Raw genomic sequence first — 20770 nt, forward strand, 5'->3', positions numbered from 1 at the left:
AATTGCTGCTTGTAGCGCAGAAGCTCGCCAGGGGTTTCAGACGCCAGCGTCGGTGGACAAGAAGGGCTCCACCACCACCGCCGCCGTCGCTCGCGACACTTGGCGCGAGCGATGTGCCGCGTGGCAACAACCCCGCGCGCTACGATGAGCGACTTTACGATATCGCAACCGTGCTTTTGGAACGTGGGTCCAGACGTCGTCAAGCTTCGGAGATGAATTGTGCTCTTCATTATGGATTTTGATGTGCTGAATTCAACTATGACATAGTCTTTGGTTCTTTCGGTAAAGTCACAGCGGTAGAAAAATCATAGATCACGACGCTTCGATCGCAACACAAGCAATCGTCATCAGGCGGGACAACCACAGCAAGAAAAAACTGGAAGACCAAAGAGTATGGATTTCTGCAGTCACGAAAGCTTTAAATCAAGAATCAACTATGACAATTAAAACAGCCGATTGGCTACTGTTCCCAAGATGTTTACGTTTTTACGTCTATGTATATTGTGTAGAGTTTTACTCATAACTTGTAAACCGAGGTCTTTTCATGTGTTTATGGTTGCTGTACATGGTAAAATGTCACCTGTCCTGTTCATATAACACTTTAAAAATCAGCAAAAGGGTTTATATAAATAACATTCATTATGAAACAAAAGGCAAAAAAAACTAGTATGTATGTATATAGGTACATAGTTGAGTCCTTATATTCGTCAACGTCAACAGTTACCGAGGGAAATGTTCGGTTCACAGACATCGGTTGCTTTTACCTGCAATCCACCGCCAGCACATCAGTGAATGAAGATCACCCGATGCAACAATGGCCATTAGAAGGCTGTTCCTCTCGTCAGAGAGAGAGAGGGAAGAAGTGGGTATCGGTTTGGTGCATTGCACGTGTCACCAGCGCAAGAATTAAAGCCGTACTATACAGCATATGCGCCTGACGGTAATTCTTCATGAAGTGTAAATGCTAAAACAAGTGCATGTTTAAAGTAAAGCATTGTTACTGCATCTGAGGACACATTGATATTAATTGTATTTGCGCATTTAGATAAATTAGGTAGTGGGAAATCATTCATTAATTGTAACAAAATGTTCTGCAAGAGCTCATTATTGGTTAACATTTGCAGTATAGTGATGAGGCTACAAATAGATGTAAAGTGGTTAATTATATTAACTTTTCACACAACCGTACAGCAATGTATGTATGTCACGTATTTATGGGAATTCGTATCGCAATTTTGTGATAGACATCCGAGTCACGTGTCATGTTTAGACACACGATTGAAACACGTGAAAGGACTACCATGGATGTTTTTCTTCTTCTCAACACCTCTCAATGGTTCTAACACGTTCATGGTCCAACATATCAACGTATGGGAGAGCTCCTGACCACTGTCCGTTGTACAGAGACTTGCAATTGATTCCGTACATCGACCGTGTAGGAGCATCCGCCGGGACCAGCGTGCGAGCCATCTCGGCCTCGTCAAGTGCAAAGTGGATGTCTGTGGGAGACCGCTCGAGTGTTGCATCAGCTGTGATTGACACGTTGGGTGCTGGCCAATTTCATGGCAAGCATGCGCAGCTGCTCGTGAGATGTAGACTCGGGCGAACATGTGTCTGGAGCGGTGATGTGGCCATCCTAACCCCCCCCCCACCCCCCACGGTCGCTCTCCCTCCGCTGTCACAAAGGCTTCTTCACACCCGTCAATCAACTTTGGCCTGTGCCAGTATTTAGTATTCAGTACTAGTTTCATCTTCTTGGTTCTTTCGGTAAAGTCACGTAGAAGGGAAGTAATAAAATAATAAAAATAAAACATAATATTTTTATTATTTTATTACTTCCCTTCTACGTGACTTTACCGAAAGAACCAAGAAGATGAATCCCTGCAGTCACGAAAGCTTTAAATCGAAATTCAGTACTAGTTTGTCAAAAGAAAATCGGTGTGTATATATACGGGGATTTAACTGCAGATGTGACTAAAGAAGCACTTACAAGGACCCATCAACTGCTCCTGCACTCTTATTCACGTCGTCGCCGACCCGAACGCGATAAATATTCATCGCAACGAGCATCTTTACAACCGCCGCCGCCACCACCGCGTTGGTCCCCGGCGACGGCGGCGACGGTGGCGGGCTTCGCGACGGTTGCCCAAGAATGCACTGGAGCTGCCACGCAGCGACATGTCGGGGCGTTTTCGACCGTGCCCTTTTCTTCCGAGCTCTCGGGGGACGGGTGCGCGGGCAGGCGGACGCACTGCCCACGCAGCTGTATTTGCACACCTGTCTCCGCCGCACGCGCAGACTCTCGCCGTGCCACGCGCCTGCTCTGGCGGGCGACGGGCTCCAGGGGGTGCGGCCGGTTCACGGGGTCGCGCGTGGGTCTAGGGTTACGGTGCCGTCCGCACAAGCCATCGGATAGAGGCCTATATCGCCGGCGCCAGTTCATATGACCGTGCCGAAATTAATAAATCTGCCACGGGGGTAAAAAAGCTAAATATTTGCGTGAGCGTTTGAAAGCGTGCCAATCGTGTCGTGTGCCCGCCGTTACATCTGATTCATGATTCGGACGCTAATTTTGTAATGTTAGGGTTGGTTAGATGATTTATGAGATGAGATTAGAAAAACCAAGATGGAGCCGAAGACTTTCCTTACAACTGCCTACATTATAAAAACGTGTTCTTTTTATATGTAGTGGATATTGTAACAAGATAGCAGATTGACAGATGCACTGGGGCTGCAAAGTAGACTCATGTCACTGACACTCATTTTAATGTTTGCTCACCATTCAATTTCTACTAAAAGGTCTTCAGTGATGTAGGGAAACAGTGAAACTAATATTTTTATAGACCACCCAGCTGGCAGGACTTGAATTATTTTAAATAGACGACATTCCCAAAAATTTCCACAACTGTGTTGGCATTCGATTTTGGAGTTAAGAACAAAGCTATCGAGCTGAGCAATAAAGTTAAAATGAAGTTTAATTTCTGCATTCCAGGCTGTTCTTTGGTAAAACGGTTTATTTATCAGTATGACTCAGAAGCGAATCTGTTCAGTCCCGCTGGGCATATTTAAACCGAAATAAACAGCACTTACAGTCCATAGTAAATAAGCTGCTGGATCAAGGCCTCTCCATGCCGTGTCGGTCGTGGGGGCTGCTTGACCATACTTCACCACGCTGATCAGTGCGGGTTTTGTGACGTGGGCTGGTGAAAGTGATTTGCATGCACAAGATAGGCTCAGATATATTCACAGGTTAAAATCCAATCCGACGATTCGAGTCGATCATCGCTCCGAGTTTGATATTTTCCTACCTCGTGGAGGAAGTGAACAGCGCTTGTGACGCGATGAAAGACCCTACAACGATCCGGCTGTTGCATGAATCATACATTTTGGTGCAGCATTCACCCGCTTCCACGGCAAGAGTACTCACCGCAGGCTAAGTCGTTATTAAAGCCAACGGTGATGATGATGATGATAGTTTCTCACTCTGGAAAAACAGTGCACACTGCTGCTAAGCCAATTGCCAACGTACCTCTGCGTCTTTGCCCGCCAGCTTGCACTCTTCCTTGCTGTCCCTCCCAGCGGGCCAGTAGGCCTGCACCAGACAAATAAGCAGATGAGAATGGGTGTGTGCTTTATAGAACAGAACTTTAAATAAACAAGAAAGGGTAGGGGGGGGATGTACCTTTTGCTTATCCAATGCATTCCACAATTCCATTTTGCAAAGAAGTGATGCACAGTCATGCATTATTATTGACTTGACAAATAGCTGAGGCTTAACGTAATAGGAACTGGCAAACACATAATTGAAATGTTTGTTAAACCCAGTGAATCATTTTTAAATACTATTCCTGAAGTGTATGATATAAATTTAATTGCGCACTTTTAATTTTTACAGATTATTGCCGCAGAGTGGGGCGCACACAAAATGGGTGTGCTTCAAACATCGCGCGCACGCTCTGCTCATGAAATCGTGCCGCTCAACCAGTCTTCCGATAACACACGATGAAACCCAAAAATAAACCGATGATGCTATTGTACGCTTTAAGTGTTCTGTTCTTCTGCGAGTTTTTTTTTTACATTTTCTTCACCCCCCCCCCTCGCAACAGAAACAGCCACGCAGGCGCTTACCTCCCTCGCCTGCTCACAGCGTCAACCTGAACCCGAAACTTCCGTGCCAGCCTACGCATATTTTCTTTGACTCCGAACCAAGCGTGCTGCGTGTTGGGTTACTGGAAACTGAACTGCTCGTGGAATTAGAGTGACTTTACCATTAAAGTCCACTGCTTGTTTGTGCATAGTCAAAGTGGCATTTCCCTGTTATAATCCAACGCTAAACTCTGCCGGGCATAGTTGATTAACAAAGACTTGCACCTGGAAGGGCCGAGGGGGGGGAGGCATTAAGTGCCAGATTTGTGCAGTCCCAAGTGCGAGCATGGTATACAGTGTATTTCCCATGACTGCGTGCCTGCTTTTAGTCAATGGGCCATTTTCATTTCACAGATGCAAACGCAATTATAATGAGATGTTGCCGACCAATCAATGAATAAAAGTCGGTCAATGTTTATCCCTGCCCGACAGCCTCGAGCCTAGGTGGTGGAAATGACACATTCCCATGGCAAGTGGCCAGCCTATCCAATACGCAGCCAGCATGGAACAGTTACATAAACGAACCAGAAAAAATGAAGTAGTCGCACTGTATGAAACTGCTTCGAATTAGTACGATGACGTCTGCGCGGCACGTTTAGATTTCAACGTTGAGGTTCCGGGAATTTCTCTTCCATTTGTTTCTACTTCCAAAAAGAAAATCCCCCGCCCACAATTATTTTATTGCGGACGAGTTGTGTTTTTCCCAGAAGTGTCCCTGAAATCTACGAAAGGCCGGCAATGTCTCAGAAACGAGGTGGCTGACGTGAGCACGCCGACGCCACCGCCCGGACGCTCTTACCGTGAGCGGCTCGCGCTCAATGTTGTTCATGTCCAGGGACACGACGTGGTCCTTGGCTCCCACGTAGAAGCGGTCCTGGTCCTCGTCCAGCAGGAGGATGCGGAAGTCGTTGTTTCTGCTCAGAAGCGAGAAGTTCTGGAGTGTGCCCGAGGCTTGCAGCTCTGAAGTTGACGAGGAGACGGGGAGAAGGGGTGTGTAGGGGACAGTGGACAGTCAGTGGCCAGTCAGAAAAATTTGTGTAAAAAAATTTGATATATAAAAACCCCACTGCCACGATCTGATATTTACCACCATCTACTAAAACAAAACAAAAAGTTTTTATTCCACCAGGTAAGGCCGACTGAACTATATAGCTCTTTTTTCAGAAGCGACCTGGCCACAAATGATAGCCCAATGAAGTGGCTTATCATGTGGAAATTTAAAACAGCCAAAAACTCTAAACGCGTGTTTCCAAAGTTGGAGGGCAAATCTGTAAAATCCACCCGACCACGGGGAAAACATGCAAACTTCAAATATACAGCAGGCGTCAGGGTCAGGTTCGAACCCACAACCTCCTGTATACCAGGCAAGGTAGTTCACATCTTGCCACTGTGAGATGTTAACTACCAGAGACTTGGTAGTCAATCTCACAGGGCACTGCAAAATGCGACACAGATGCAAGTTGGCAAAATAAAATAAAATAAAAATAACGACCACATATTTTATCAGCATGGCATGGTATTTACAACAAAGCGATGCGGATTAGGGGTGCACAGTTGAGAGAGAATAAAAACAAAAATCTCTCAACTGCACAACATTTAAAAAATGTGAACGAGTAATAATAAACAGCACATTTTCGGTTGCATAATAAAACGCATTTTTGTTGGTAAAGAGCATAAGCAGTAAAAACTCCAAACCATATTGTAAAACTGGGCGCAGCTGCGGTAAAAGCAAAATAACTTTGTGCCTTTCCCTGACCGTAAATATTTCAGCAGCGTTCAGTTTGTTCATTCTGGGCAAACCAGCATCGCCAACCAAGCGACCAGCATTTCCATCGACTGCTACACGGAAATATTATTGTATCCGTTGGCACCATTTCTTCACAAAAACTAGGCGCTCATAAAATATAAATCGCCCCGTTTTCTTTCGATGCAACCACGAATGTGCCCTTCATGACGACGTTCCGCTTTCTTGCTTTGCTCAGCTCCCCTCTCATCTTAATTACGGATCGCCCAAGTTAAATCGCTTATTCGGGCGGTACATATGACGTCGCCAATATAGTTTTGCTTGGGAGGTTCAAGCGAGCGTGGATAACCGTGACAATAATCGCAGCGGCGAAAGCTTTAGGGCTTGAGTCTGTAATGTTAACTGACCAATGCACGAGCCACAACTTTTCATGCAGATGTTAGTTTGCCAACAAGTTGAATTGCGTGCATGCATCTGCACTCGTCACGTGAAAAGAGGAATGGTATAAAAAAAAATCCATTGGAATTCTCTATTAGGAAAACTCTTAAAAATGGTTTACTCCTCAAAGTCACAAGACAGTTTTAAGAGCCAGCCGTTAACACCATTTTATCTAAACAGTTATAAACTTTAAACAACAAAGCACTTGAACATAAACATTGATATAACAGCATCATTCTTGACCACGATGCACTCCTCACCAGTATGTAATAAAAAAAAAACACATCACCGCACGCGAGGGGGTGGGTGGCCAGCACCACGCCCGGCCGCCTTTGTCTCTCCGGTGGCGATGTCTACACATCACACCAGGTACTCATTTGAGGTCCAGTCGACCTAGGGGAGGCTCAGGACCGGTTCAGATAATCGTCACTGGGTGCTGGCCGTGAGCGGGAATCGAACTCGGGCGGCCAGGTTCGTAGCGTAGCGCTAACCGCGGCACCACCGCTCCCCACACCGCCGACAACGTTCCCATTGACACGTACGTGCGTGCAGTGGATGACACATTGACATCCGATCCAAGAATTACGCAACTTAACATTGTGAACTTGCCCAGTGACCCTTGACAATGTGCAGTTCCCATGTTAAGATGTGAGAGAGACAGGATCAACACGGCGCTGGTAACACGATGCGCCGAGCTCGGGGCTGCGGGGTTTTTCAGCGCACGTCCGATGCACGAACGTTGGCTCCATGCTCGAGTGCCAGCGTCGTGAAGCAAACGGCTCGCACCTGGACCTGCCCACTCTGCCACGCGCCGTGCACGCCTCCTCCTTGCGAGCCACCACGGCCATCGCTTACTTTGAGAATCGCACTCCGTTCATACCAACCACGTTCACTGCCAACGCCGGCTCGGCGGTCGAGGGAGCGGCCTGGCCACGCCGGTTCGCATTTGTCTCTCTCCCCACTGCTGATATTTACAGAGCGTACCAGGTAGTGCTCATCTCAGATCGAGTTGACCAAGGCGAGGCCATGGACCGGTTCTGACATCACTTCGCAAACTGATGTTAGCTGTGGTGAGTAATCAAACTCATGTCACCGGGTCCGTGTAGCACAGTGCATTAACCACTGCTCACACACACACACGTGCACTCGCACACACGGGGTAAACGCATCACCTCATACACATCTTGCCCCCTGATTATGAGCTCCAACATAGTCAGTATACCTTGCCGATCTCCACCTCTATCCCATCGCAACATCTATACTACTGCCGTACCATCTCCATGGCCTCCTGTCTCTTCCCTCCGTACACGGACCACATCACAAATCGCAGCCCCCACCATCCCTTAATTATACCCCCTCCCGCGCCAGCCTCCCCGGCTCCCACCAGCCACCTCCTGTGCCCACTGTACCCCCCCCCCCTCCACTCCCATCTCCATCAGAGCCCCTTGCCCCCACCGGTCACAGCCCTTTGTGCCCTCCAGCACCTGACCTGAAACTAATTTGCTCAATTACCCCTCGAGGGGGCAGCTGTCGGATGAGATCCAGGTGGCTTGTGGGTACAGGAGCCAATGTCCCTTGTGTGTAGCACCACTCACGGCGGCGGCGGCGGTGGTAACCGCACACTCGGAGGGGCTCGCGTTCGAGGCGTGGGCCATAGCTCGCTCCCCGCTCTGTCGGGGGTAATGCTTAGGGGCCGTGTATCGATATAAAAATAATGTTTAACAACACTTTTGTCGCTCGCTGGAAATGTGTTACCTCGTTTTGTCGAAGTAAAACAAAAACACACATCGGCACAGCTGTGCGTACGTACAGTGGTGTATCGTGGAACGATTGGCCCTCGCCCCAGTAACATGGAATTCCGAGCACTGGCTCAGAGTCGCCGATTGTGACGAGCACCGGCCCACGCTCATTTGAGTCGGGAGATTTCCAATCGACTTCTACTGCATAAGATCTGAGGACATTTAATAGCATCCGGCACTAATGACAACAGCCAAGAGTTATAGAGTTTTTGTGTAATATATATAAACACCCTCTGTGTGTACTGTAGGCATTGGGCCCCTAGAAAGATGAAATGTGAAAGGTTGGGGGAATACGAGGGAAGATGTAGGACGTGAAGTCACGTTTAATTTTGAAGCCAAAATGTATTAATTTGTTTTGTTAGAATACAAAGAGACTCCAGCTCTGACTAGCGGAGTCACATTCTTCCCAATCTCCGATTTCCTCACCACTCGCATTCATTCATAATTATAGTTTTCATTGAACAAATTAATTAAGACTAAGCACCGGCCAAGAGTATGACTAACCATGGGAATACATTCAACAATTAGTCTTTGACAAGCGTACGCACCCGTGTGCACATCAGTTGATAAATTGAAAGTGAACTTCAAATGCACGTATGAAGCACGCACGGCCAAACAGGAACAGACGTCATTTATCTCAAAAGCAATAAGGCAAACGAGTCACCCAATGCACCGTGCGGCACACGCTCGCACATTCACAAATCCAACTGGCACGTGCGCGCACACACACACTTTTGAGGGCAGCATCTCAGTGTAAGGCTCGCCGAGCGATGCCAAGCAATGCACTGCGGAGAACTCTAGACAGAGCAACGTATCGCACGCGTGTAAATGCATGAAAAGGCTGCACTCCCAGGGAAACCTGCTCGTGACCTTTGACCCCATCGAGGGTGTCACAGCATTCACGAGAGACGCGCATGAGACGTTTATTGATCGCCGATGTCGTAGCAAAGTTCAGTCCCGACCGCTCATTAGATCGGAAGACTCCGATGATTGAGAGCTCCTCACATGATATTTGACCACATCTAGGGGGGTCACTGCGATGATTACAGCACCAACGGCACTCCACCAGGGCTATCCGTGATGACCAAGGCTGCCTGGCGATGGGGCTGAGATAAGCAGCCGTTATAAAAAACGCAATACTCCAATTGTCCTTTCCAAAGAACGCTGGTCACCAACGGGCAGGCAGGAGTGAGGGGCAGCAGCAGCAGCAGCAGCAGCAACGAAGATGTCCACGTTGGCTGGTGCCACTCTCCAGATGCGTCGAGCGCCGGTGCCCCGAGCGCCAACCGTGGAATGCGCCCTCTCCCTTCATTCGATTAGCGAGCCAAACTGTGACTTTCACCCCCCGCACCCCGTAAATTAAAGCGCGCAACCAGACCCCCCCCCCCTCGCTTTTGTTAAGATTGGCACGTGCACTATATTGGATAGCTATTCTTTCCAGACGGGTGGGAGCTGTGCTCAGGACACACTTCACTCAGAATTGGAAAGTTTGTGAGTTCAAACCGTGGCCTAGCCAAGCATGAACGTGAGCACCGCCCTCTGGGACGACAACAGTGGTTGCCTTACAAAGAAACCTGCGAACTGCCATGGGAATGTGGAATTTCCAACACCTGCTCAGAGCCACCACTACAGACGAGTGCTTGCCCCAATGCGTGCTTGTTCCAGGGAGATGCTTTGCCTTGGAATGCCGATGAGCACGGACACACTTGGACTTGATTTCGACATCAAGATTACAGCGACGATTGAACTCATTCGACACCAGATTTGAGCACTTTCCCCAAGCAAATGAGCTAACATAATAGGACTGCAAATCATTGACGGCCATTCATTACACAAGTTCCGCATGAGAACATCACAAGTCCATTACGAAATGCGTCAGCCTGGCACTTAAAACTGAAGCTCTTTATGCTGCCTGTAAAGGTCATCTTTGTACAGAAACTAGGTCTGAGATATCTTGGCAGAAGGTGGCCTCTGACTAGGCGTGTATGTGTGCAAACACGTAAATGTGTATGTATGTTGAACTTCTTTTGCACCGACGTAGCAAACCTGCTAATCGGAGGTGGGAGGAAGGAAAACAAACTAAACACACAATAAGTTCAAAAGAGTTTTAAAATTAAATTTAAAACTGCATAATTCCAGTGGCTTCCTAATATCAGAAGGAAGAGCATTCCAAAGGGTCCCAGAAGCGCATCTGAAAATGCGTGATGCAGTGGCCGCCTATGTTCGATGGTTAGCCAAAAGCCACTGCGATAAAGGATTTGCATGGAGGTTTAAGCATACAGACCACATGAAAGAAGAACAAAACATAGGTGGTGGCTTTGTGGACGAATGGGACAAATGATGACGTTGGCCATCACGAGGACAGGAGGTGTGGGTGGGGTGGTGTGGCGAGAGGCACACCTGGCGGCCGATGCTGGCCGTGTGGTCCAGGTTGTCACCACCGTGCACCCGCACGCTCCGCTCAGAAGGAATCGATCCGAGAGGACAGTTTGGGCCTGCTTGAGATGCCAATTAACAACTACTTGTTCATCTCTTTACAGGGCGCATTGAACGCCGGTTGTAAGGGAAACGTAATCATCCCTGTTTAAAATAAGATTGTGTTTACAACTCCCTCTGATCCGGAACGAGTGACGAAGAATTACAAATATCTGCCGGCGCGATTGGAGCAGGCGCCACGTCCTTCTCGTGTCTCTGCCCCGTCTGTCTCATTCCACTTCCCCTCCCCCCACCATTTCACTTCTATTGCCACCTTCATTCGTGAATCTCGCGATTTATTTTTTAAAGCTACAGCTTCTATTTAAAATAATCTTGTTCACATAATTTCTATCATTCTGGCGAATTGCCCGATGATGCTGGATGCAATTACCAGCGAAACGTCGTACTCAAATTGTAAATGTTGTGGTTTCACGCTTCAACACACCGGTGGGCTAAAGCAGTGAACTATTTGTCTTTTGTCAACGTGACACTTTTTTTACTGATTGGCCGTGTCGGGTGGTGGAGGGTTACGACACATTTATAAATAACGCGATCTAAACCCAAAAATCGTTGATTATGAACAATATTGGTCGCGAAAGCCTACGTGTTAAACTAATTTCTATCAGCTACTTACCGCGGTGTGATTATTCATACGTGCTTGCCGAGGACATGCACATTCTCGGACTGGGACCCTCAATGCCTTCTCGGGGAGAATACGAATCCCACAACCGATTTAAACGGTATACTTTTACTGTCAATCCACAAATACAATCAACGCACACAACACGCAATTTAAATTGACGTCCATGGTTACACGCTACGCAAATATTTTTGGCAATATCTAAACTCATAAAACATCAGGACGTTTCTGTGGGAATTCCATGCTAAACTATTGAGACAATTCAAACCAAACTCAAGAAATGAAAAAAAATCGTGGCTAGTCCAGTGACATTAATCCTTATTCATGTTTATTTTCCTTTGTGATTCGTTCTGTCATCGTTCACTCCACTGCTGGTCCCCATGCCCTATATCAAAACATGTGCTCATGCGCTCACAAGCGGACGCCCGCACAAGCACACTCGCCACGGGCGAACGTACCCCCTTACACACACACACGCGGGCGAACGTACACCCTTACACACACACACGGGCGTTCACATATGCCTCGTCCACACTCACGTGCGCATGCGCATACTCGCACGCAAAAGGCACGCGCATTTGCTGGCATCCACCGCCCCCCCGACCCTCGCCTGCCATGGCCTTTGAAGCGGAAAGTGCAATGCAGATTTCAGAGAGCCGAGCAGGTGGCATCTGCAACTTATCAGGTAGAAATGTCCCTAATAGCCTCTCGGGGGGGAGGCAGGAGCCGCTGGTGGCACGCGAAGGGATGTGTGCGAAACTCTGCCCCGCAGACTCGCGGTAAAAATACACTCGGCTTGCAAAACTGACGACGCTCAATGAATACCCACAGAAGTGAGTGTGCACTTGCACACGCACACACACGAGCATGGCGAGATGCACGCGTGTGCGTTACAGTTTGAGGTGTGTTGGGGAGAACGCACAACCCGGCGATCCGAGTTCAATTCCCGTTCGCGGCTAATATCGGTGACGAATATCAGAACCAGCCCTGGGCCTCCCCCAAGGTCAACTTAGCCGTAAACGGGTAACTGGTGCGGCGTGTAAACATCACCCCTGGCGAGACAAAGGTGGCCAGATACGGTGCTAATTGAAATCACCCCCTCGTGTGCCGTGCTGCCATTCATAGGTGCTCGCTACGATCACTTGCCCCATCAGTGTGTTAATACTGCACAGGGAATAGGGGCGGGAGGGAGGGGTGGGGGTATTGTCTTTTTGTATTCTGCACGTACTGAAAATATACATTTCTGAGAATAGGGTTTTCCCCTTTTATCTGGCAACAAATGGGGAAACAACTTAACACCTGTTTTGTTGCCAGATAAAAGGGGAAAAACCTATTCTCATATTTTGGTACTGGCAAAGGAGGTCCCATGATGCAGATGCTCACCTCGAGCTCTCGTTACTCTGACAGTTCGTTGTCTTTGGGCTGTGCGCCTTTTGGCGTCTTCTGGGGTCTAACACCGTTTGAGACGAGGCTCAAAAGAAAACTGTCTCTGGTGTGGACCAATCAGTTTCAAAGACAATGCATATATTATCAGAGTATGTTTTTTTGTTTGCATTTTGACCACAAGTATTGTGGTTAATGCAGACATGATTGCTTGTAAAAGGTTTCAGTTTGGTGTTTTAACAACTTAACACCTGTTTTGTTGCCAGATAAAAGGGGAAAACCCTATTCTCATATTTTGGTACTGGCCAAGGAGGTCCCATGATGTCTACATCTCGATGGAAATGACAAACGCCCTGTTGCACGCGAAATCCCTCCTCTTGGCAGTGTGCAACACAAACGTGCAGGCGATCGGTCGTCTGGGGATTCCACGGTGCACTGTGGTTCCTTACACTCCTCATTTCTACATTAGGGTGAAGCCCACCAGCAGCCTCCAGGAACCAATTACAAGTGAAAGTCGGACCACCTGGACCGCTAGAATGGAAATGTGTTGGCTTGTAAGCCAACACATTTCCAATCTCGCTACAGTAATGGCAGACAAGAGCGCGTCCGTGGGATGCTGGCGCTGTTTATATTGCGAGCATGTTCACCGCGTGACCGGATCTTATTAGAAACAGGCAAGCGCCGTCAATTAAATAAAACCACCAATTATTATCCCAAGTACGTATGATTGAAGTGGAGGGTTTATTTTTATACGGTGCCCCGCAAAGAGCTGGCTTTCGCGGTAATTTAGTTTGCACGGCAGATTGCCTTGCCCCCCCCCTCCCCGCACCGTAATAGCTCATGTTCACTGCACCAACAGCCAAGTTGAAATAAACCAGAAAAGCATGTTAATTAATAATCCAGCTGCGTTTCATCACTCGGCTGTGGATAATTCTTGTATTGTTGCCTTGGCGGTCGAATCAGCATGGGGACGACCATCGTGGACCCAAACAGCCCTCGTCAATGTCACCCAGGATTCGGGCTGGGATTATCCCACGCGCTGGCGCTTTCGTCGTTCCGAATCGCGACGAACCGCACGGAGGGGGCGTCGCACGAGATTAAGTGGACCTGAGCAAGCGCAGCTGCAGCCATGCGCGTCATTCAATAGCACGTGACGCCGCGTGGGGGCACGTGACGCCGCCGTGGGGGCACGTGACGCCGCCGTGGGGGCACGTGACGCCGCCGTGGGGGCACGTGACGCCGCCGTGGGGGCACGTGACGCCGCCGTGGGGGCACGTGACGCCGCCGTGGGGGCACGTGACGCCGCCGTGGGGGCACGTGACGCCGCCGTGGGGGCACGTGACGCCGCCGTGGGGCATGCGCAGGCGCCGACTGGGAACCGACTCATCGCAGCAGCCGCAGCGGCAGCAGCAGCAAGCACAACCAAAAAGTTGACACTGGCATTTTTCTGAAGCATTCCACCTCGTGAGGACTTGACGTCACCAGTGGCAAAAAGTAAATACATAAATACGTCCATTGGAAAAATAAAAAGTCTCATACAGTGAGGACAAATGTGCTAAGTTTTGAGTGCATGCAATATCCATTAATCTTTGGCTCACTATGACATTCGCAGACCGAAGGATATATGGTAGTCAGTGTACATTTCCAGCTGTATTCTGACCTGGCGTGCGTTTCCGTTCTTGCGTCAATGCCGCCTCGCGATCCGAAGGCATTTGGGCTTGAGCAGAGTATGTTATTTAAGTTTATGAGCGAGGAATTAGAGGGCTTTAAGGTTACGGGCGGGTTGAACCCCTGGGCCTTCCAACAGGAAGAGGGCGGGTGCTTGGGGAACAAACCAAACCAGCCAGGACCTCCAGCAGGACACAACGGCGATTGTGAGTGCTCAGGAAGAGAGTTTTTATGGGTCGAGGCACCTGCTGGGGCTGGCAACGTGGAGCCGGCAGATTTATCCTCTCGACGTGAATAGCGGGTTCCCTGGGACTGGTGGTGTTTGCCTTGGTTTGGCGGGGTCATTTGTATCTTATTAAACCTGATATACTTTCGGTGTGTGGTTTGAACAATGAATAATATTTGAGGTCTCTTCGGGGACCAAGGTACAATTTTTTTGGACGGGGAGGAAATGAAATATTTAAATGTTTGGGGGGTTGGGAAGTGTTAAATAACGGCACGCACCAGTGCCACTGCGGCCGCGTTCCGCGCTCGCTCAAAATTCCGCCACAGCATCAATGTGGTTTACAGCGGTTGCCTTTTTATAAATCTGAACGATTAAAGCGCTGGCCACCGGAGCGGCCAATGCCATGAGCACAGTGACGTGCGAACGCATCACCAAAGGCAAACAGTTGCATGAAAAACAAATCCTACGGCAGCATTGGGGCGGTCAAAGACAAGTCCCATTGGTTTCATGGTGGTCAACGACTTCCAAGCAGAGATGGGCCCCACGAACTTATGGCTGGGAATGATGAATATCTATCTGATGGTATAGCAGCACTTTAAATCGCCCACAGAACTAGATAAGTGGAATAAATATTATAGAGATCCTCCGTTAGTACAAAAACAACTACCGCACAGCATATGAATTTGAGTCTTTGCCAATGGACTTTAAGAATCCCAACGGGGATGTAGGCGTGTTCTCAGCCAGTCATTACTGTTGCAACGTTAACCCTTCAAGACCTCCAACGGTGTTTTTTTCTGTTTGAGCCTCATTGTCATCAGTGTTACTTTTAGGAGTTAACGTTAGTCTAATTCATATTATTTACATTGTTTAATCAAAGGCCCAAACTGTGAAGGTGATAACCACATTGTGGCGAGATGTTAACGACCTCTCCTGGTATGCAGCAGGAGGTCGTGGGTTCGATCCATACCCTGACATCTGTATATTTGGAGTTTGCATGTTCTCCCTGTGGTCACGTGGATTTTTCTCCAGGCCCTCTGGTTTTCCCTCCACATTATAGAATCAACATGCGTTTAGAATATTTGTCTGATATAAATGTCCACATCATAAGCCACTTGGTAGAGCTATCATATGTGGGCAGCTCGCTTGTGGAAAAAGAGCTATGTAGCTCAGTGCGCTTTACCTGGTAAGATACAAATTCTTCGTTAGTTCGTCTTTTTTTTTAGAATGATACAACGTGGAACTATTTATATGAACACATGAACGGCGCATTTGGTATTTATGGTGACGGCACATGCTTGTTGCAAATGTCACTCGCTCAGCCATCTATGCTGCCCCGTGTGTGCGCGTGTGTGTGTGTGCAATTGCCTCAAACGCCGACTGTGTGCTGCCCTCCCATTCACACGGCACATGTTCTGAATTTACCAACACAAATAAACAGCAACAACGGCAGGATGAGCGAAGCCCAGAAACGTTCAATTCTTCAACGCAAACACTCCTTTACCCCCCCCCCCACGATGGAATTTTAAACACAAGCACGACACACATTTCTCTCCCTTGATTGTTTTCATTTAACCAATTCCAAACGAGACCCGAAGTGCAATCAGCCCTGAGCACTATTTGCACTGTGGCCATTGTGTGGTAAGTTTTCGGGGATTTGGCAGAGGATTGTTTGAAGCCATCACTCAGCACCACTTGACGGCATCTACACCGGAATGTATATACCTCGGTCGCACATACGACAAAACCTCGCTTGAAAATGAACGAGTATTCCAGATAGCTGCCCTGCGCTTTGCGTGTGCCCTCATATCAGGACACTCTCCGTTGAGTGTCAGAGGTGGCCGTCTGAAGTAGATGAATACATCGTTAAATAAAAACAATTATCAGTTCGGCAAATGACCCTTAATGATCCTCATGAAACTTTGTGTCTTCCTTAAGAGGGGCCCTTGCAGCGGAGTGAAGCATTTTTCTGGAATGTCCGTAACACCACGGCGGCTCTTTCCAAATGAGTTTCACCTGTTTGCAAAAAAATCTGGCCGCCGTTTGCTTGGGCAATTGGCCAAGATGTGCGTGCTGAGGGAGGCAGGCAGGCGAATGAGAGTGCTCGCATTTCTATTTGGAGGGGGGGGTGGGGAGAACATTTTTTTTACCGGCCACGCTTCGCACGGGCATTCGAATTTTGCCAAACAACGCCACCTGCTCTGCCATTCTAATCGTCCCCTTCTTTTGTCCGTTTTTGTTTGTTTGTTTGCGCGCGACGGCAAATCGTTGACCAAGCGCACTCAGCGGCGCCGTGAAAGCCGATGTGAGAAATGTCCCCCCCCCACACTTCTCAGCCGGGCCGCGCACCTCCAGCCCCGCTGTCAAACGATGCAGACACAAACCTCCTGGGCGGCAGCGACTCGGGCAGCAGTCGCGCCAGTCACCCAAGGAGCGCGCGCAGGGGGGTGACCGGCGTGCAAAGGAAAGACGCAGAGAAAGCCGCCATCCATCGTTGACAACGAAGAGTCATCGGCGCGTTAATGCAGATTGCTTAAAAGTGTCCTTCAAAACGACAACGCCTTGTTTGCTTGGTGCTATCTCTTCATTTGGCCACGTTGACCAGGTCGTCCTTGTAAGAGAGCCTCTGTGGGCTCAGGTTCTTGCCTGGTAAAATAAACCCTCCTACTCTGGAAACGTTAGTATTAAAGGTTAAGGTCAAGAGGTCATCTCAGCAGAGGTGTGGACTCGAGTCATGTGACTTGGACTCGAGTCAGACTCGAGTCATGAATTTGATGACTTGCGACTCGACTTGGACTTGCATAACAATGACTTTGTCCCACCTATGAGATGTGGACTCGAGTCATGTGACTTGGACTCGAGTCAGACTCGAGTCATGAATTTGATGACTTGCGACTCGACTTGGACTTGCATAACAATGACTTTGTCCCACCTCTGCATCTCAGCCAATGTCATCAATGCTACCGCAGCTCACGATCACTTTCGTCCTTCTGGCATATAACCTGGTGCACTGTCGACACCCAAGGTCCACTCTTACACTCTTCCAGTATGAGCAAGCCACTGGGAGCTATGCACTTCTTAAATCTGTACTGAAAACTAATTTCTCTAGAACTTGTTTTTGCGTTTAGGTTGTTGTCCTTCCCCGGCACCTCCGGTTAGCACGGTTGGCTACGTACGGTGCGAAAGAAGGTCAACATACATGCGTGCGTGCGTACATCATGTGGCTTTGATTGTCCACCCACAGCTTCCCACTCCATGCCGTCTCGGCCACGTGCCGCACCCCACCCTGCACGCCGACTCCACTCATTGTAACCTCTTCACCCTGCTTACGTCTACAAGGCTCTCTTACGACATTTGTCTTACGTGTGTCAATGCCTTTCAGATTGACATCATCCTACGTCGCCACACAATACCGCAAGGAAAAAAAGATAGGTTACTTTTGCGCGTACAAAATACATGCGGTTATGTCCACACACCTGCATGCACAAAGGCCGGATCATGAACACTCGCATGAACTTGCTGACGCATGGCACATTTGAAGGCATGCATGCGTGCCCACATTCAATACGCACGTTTAAATGTTGACCCAAGTCCGGGCAAGCAGTGCGAAGCCCAGTATTACCCCCTTATTAAGGACGAGCTTTCAGATTTTCTTTCTTCTGACAACAGATAAAGTTTAGCAGAGTGGGAGAACGGACACTGGCCACAGAGACCAGCTCGAGTGAAAACACGCACGGCTACCGCATGTTATCTTAACCCCCCTTTACACCGCTCCCACTTGCCATGCAAAACCCGTTAGCTCTGCACGAGAATGCTCAACATTAATACCGGGTAATGGATCGGCGCTCTTGAGGGGCAGGAGAGGAAGCATCGGAGAGGAGGGGTCAGTGGGAAGTGGAGGGGTGGCACTGTGCTTTGGCTGCCCGGTTCCTCGGTGGCTTTGGAGGCCTTGTCCAAGTCCAGAGTTCAATGTTAATGTGCCATTTTATTGAGGGACTGCGTGTTATCTTGTATGTAAGTTGAACTTCTTTCGCACCGTACGTAGCCAACCGTGCTAAGTGGAGGTGTGGTCTGGGACTGCTTTTGTTGTATTTGCTACCTTTGCTCAAGCTTAATAAAATCGGACTTGTACAATGTATTTATATTTAGTGACTTGCTTCCCTATTTTTCCACTTTCATCGTTGTTTTGCATCGCTTGCTGTTGTAACGCGCTGATCCGCCCACACTGGACATCTGTGAAAAAGAGCTTCGGATCTCAGCGGATTCCTCCTCCAGTTTAAACAAACATTCTGATTCCGAAGTAGCCTCCTGACAGGTAACCGACCTGAACCACAAAGTGCATCCTCAGGAGCAGAATTCAAATTTGTGCAAAATTTTATTCCATTTGCGTCGCCCGACATGTTCGGCCGATGCTGTTTATGAAGTTTCAAGCTCATCTTGTTTAACCAGGCGACAATAGTGAGACCAGGATAGTTTCATTTGCCAAGAGTGACCTGGGGCATTAGTTTGCCAGTAGGGAATGATGACTGTTACGGGATCACCCCAAGTAATAATAATAATAATGCTCATTTGTAACCTGCACAATGTCCACTTGTGACGGAGCCGAGCTCAGAGATCAGCGCAGTTGAAGTGAGATATAAAGAATGTTTTTTGAAAAACTCGCGGGTAATATTTGAATTTGGTTCATTTAGACCATACAGCAAATCCATAACCTTCTCGGGCAATTGACATCACAAGGTCAAGAAAAATATAAGTGCAAACGGATCAAAATGTTTTTCCAGAGCGATCAGAAATCTGATCTCAGCATGCAGTGCTGAGAATGACATCGTGGATTGGTTTGCATTCCTTACAATTAGATCACACCAGCCAAAGTCGGCTCTTAAAGCAAGTACACAGCACTGCGCATTGAGAGGCGGTCGCGCAAAAAAAACATCACTCAGAACTAAACTGTGGGCACCAGAGCTCGACGACATCGCAGCCACTAATGGGACGAGCCGTGGCTGGCGTTGGTAAAGAATGAAAGAGGCAACGACCTCCCGCCTTTGCAATTATTTTTTTGTTCCATTTGTTGAGCACGCATCCCCACAGAAAGATTTACTAACCACTGCTCCATCACCAAAAATCGACATTCTTTTACAGCATTGGCAGCACTGCCAAGTAGAGAATAGCTCTGAAATAAGACACGGCTGGAACTTTCCTGTGTAGCTCGTGAATTCAAAGAGCTTTTATTATCCCCCCCACCCAATAGGCATTCGCCAGCTCTCCGGGAGGATATAGAGTTTGTTCTGTCATGAATGCTGTTTTTGTATCTCTTGATTTCGGGCACAATCAAACTGTGCGCAATTTAGCGCGTGGCATTTGTCTTCACTTGACTGTTATAATCCAATGTCAGTTGTAAGTTATATTTGTCTCACAAGTAAGTCGAACGAGTGAGGGTGGGCTGGTGGACAGGCTATGCAACCTTAAAACTTCACTCCTACACTGCCGAGTACACTTATAAGTTCACTGAAAAGGAGACATTATTTACTTGCGCAGTGGGTGTAGCCGTGTTGTCGGGTTATGCCGTGTGTTGCCCGTCACTTTGTCCGACGTTCCACTCCACGTGTCGAGACCTTCCAAGTGGAGCGGAACGTTAGACATCGTGCCGAACAGCACGGGAGCATGACCCAAAAACACATCGGAGAGCTGTCCAGCACACCCGCGAAACCCCATGCAGTAGTGCCGTAGTTGTTTATTTAATGTCTTTCCGACATTACCGGCGGCTTATCATGACTGTGACATTTCCATTAATTCAGTGAACCAGGACTACAGTGCAGCATGGCTGCCAATCCTGTGTTGGTCTGGTGATATGGCAGAGCAGTTGTTACTGGGTTTCACAGCATGAAAGAGGCCTCCTCGGAGGACCCGATGAGAATTGAGGCAAGGCATGAGCACGCACACACACGTGTACCCGTGTGTGCCATCATTACGCGAGCCATCATCACCTCCGAAAGCCGCCCCCCAATTTTCACACCTAAGGTGCAATTCTGAAATTGTGCCGTTTGCAAGATGGTGGTGACGATGAGTCCTTGAGATGCCGAGTTCTCTCCGATGACGAATCTTGGATTCGACTGGAAACAGATGGTATGGATGCCAGCCGCAGAGTGTGATAATTAAATTTGCAAATGGAAATGTACTGAAATGTAATGTTATAGTGCCTGGATAACACCGGTTAAACTAAAAACATATGATTCATTGGCAAACAAAGCATTGTG

The 20770-nt window shown here is 48.3% G+C and overlaps 1 protein-coding gene across 10 annotated transcripts in view; it reads right to left on the reverse strand.

Annotated features, from left to right (window-relative positions):
• SEMA3F (semaphorin 3F) overlaps positions 1 to 20770 on the reverse strand; it is a 377495-nt gene that overhangs the window by 38841 nt on the left and 317884 nt on the right. For all 10 annotated transcript variants that reach the window (XM_078609410.1, XM_078609409.1, XM_078609408.1 and 7 more), the window contains 2 exons: positions 4946 to 5106; positions 3530 to 3592 (listed from right to left, as the gene is read on the reverse strand). In XM_078609410.1, the coding sequence (XP_078465536.1) occupies positions 3530 to 3592; positions 4946 to 5106 (224 nt within the window). The remainder of the gene's footprint in view (positions 1 to 3529; positions 3593 to 4945; positions 5107 to 20770) is intronic.

Source organism: Lampetra planeri, chromosome 32 (genome assembly GCF_965212315.1).
Source record: "Lampetra planeri chromosome 32, kcLamPlan1.2.h2, whole genome shotgun sequence".
Taxonomy (NCBI): domain Eukaryota; kingdom Metazoa; phylum Chordata; class Hyperoartia; order Petromyzontiformes; family Petromyzontidae; genus Lampetra; species Lampetra planeri.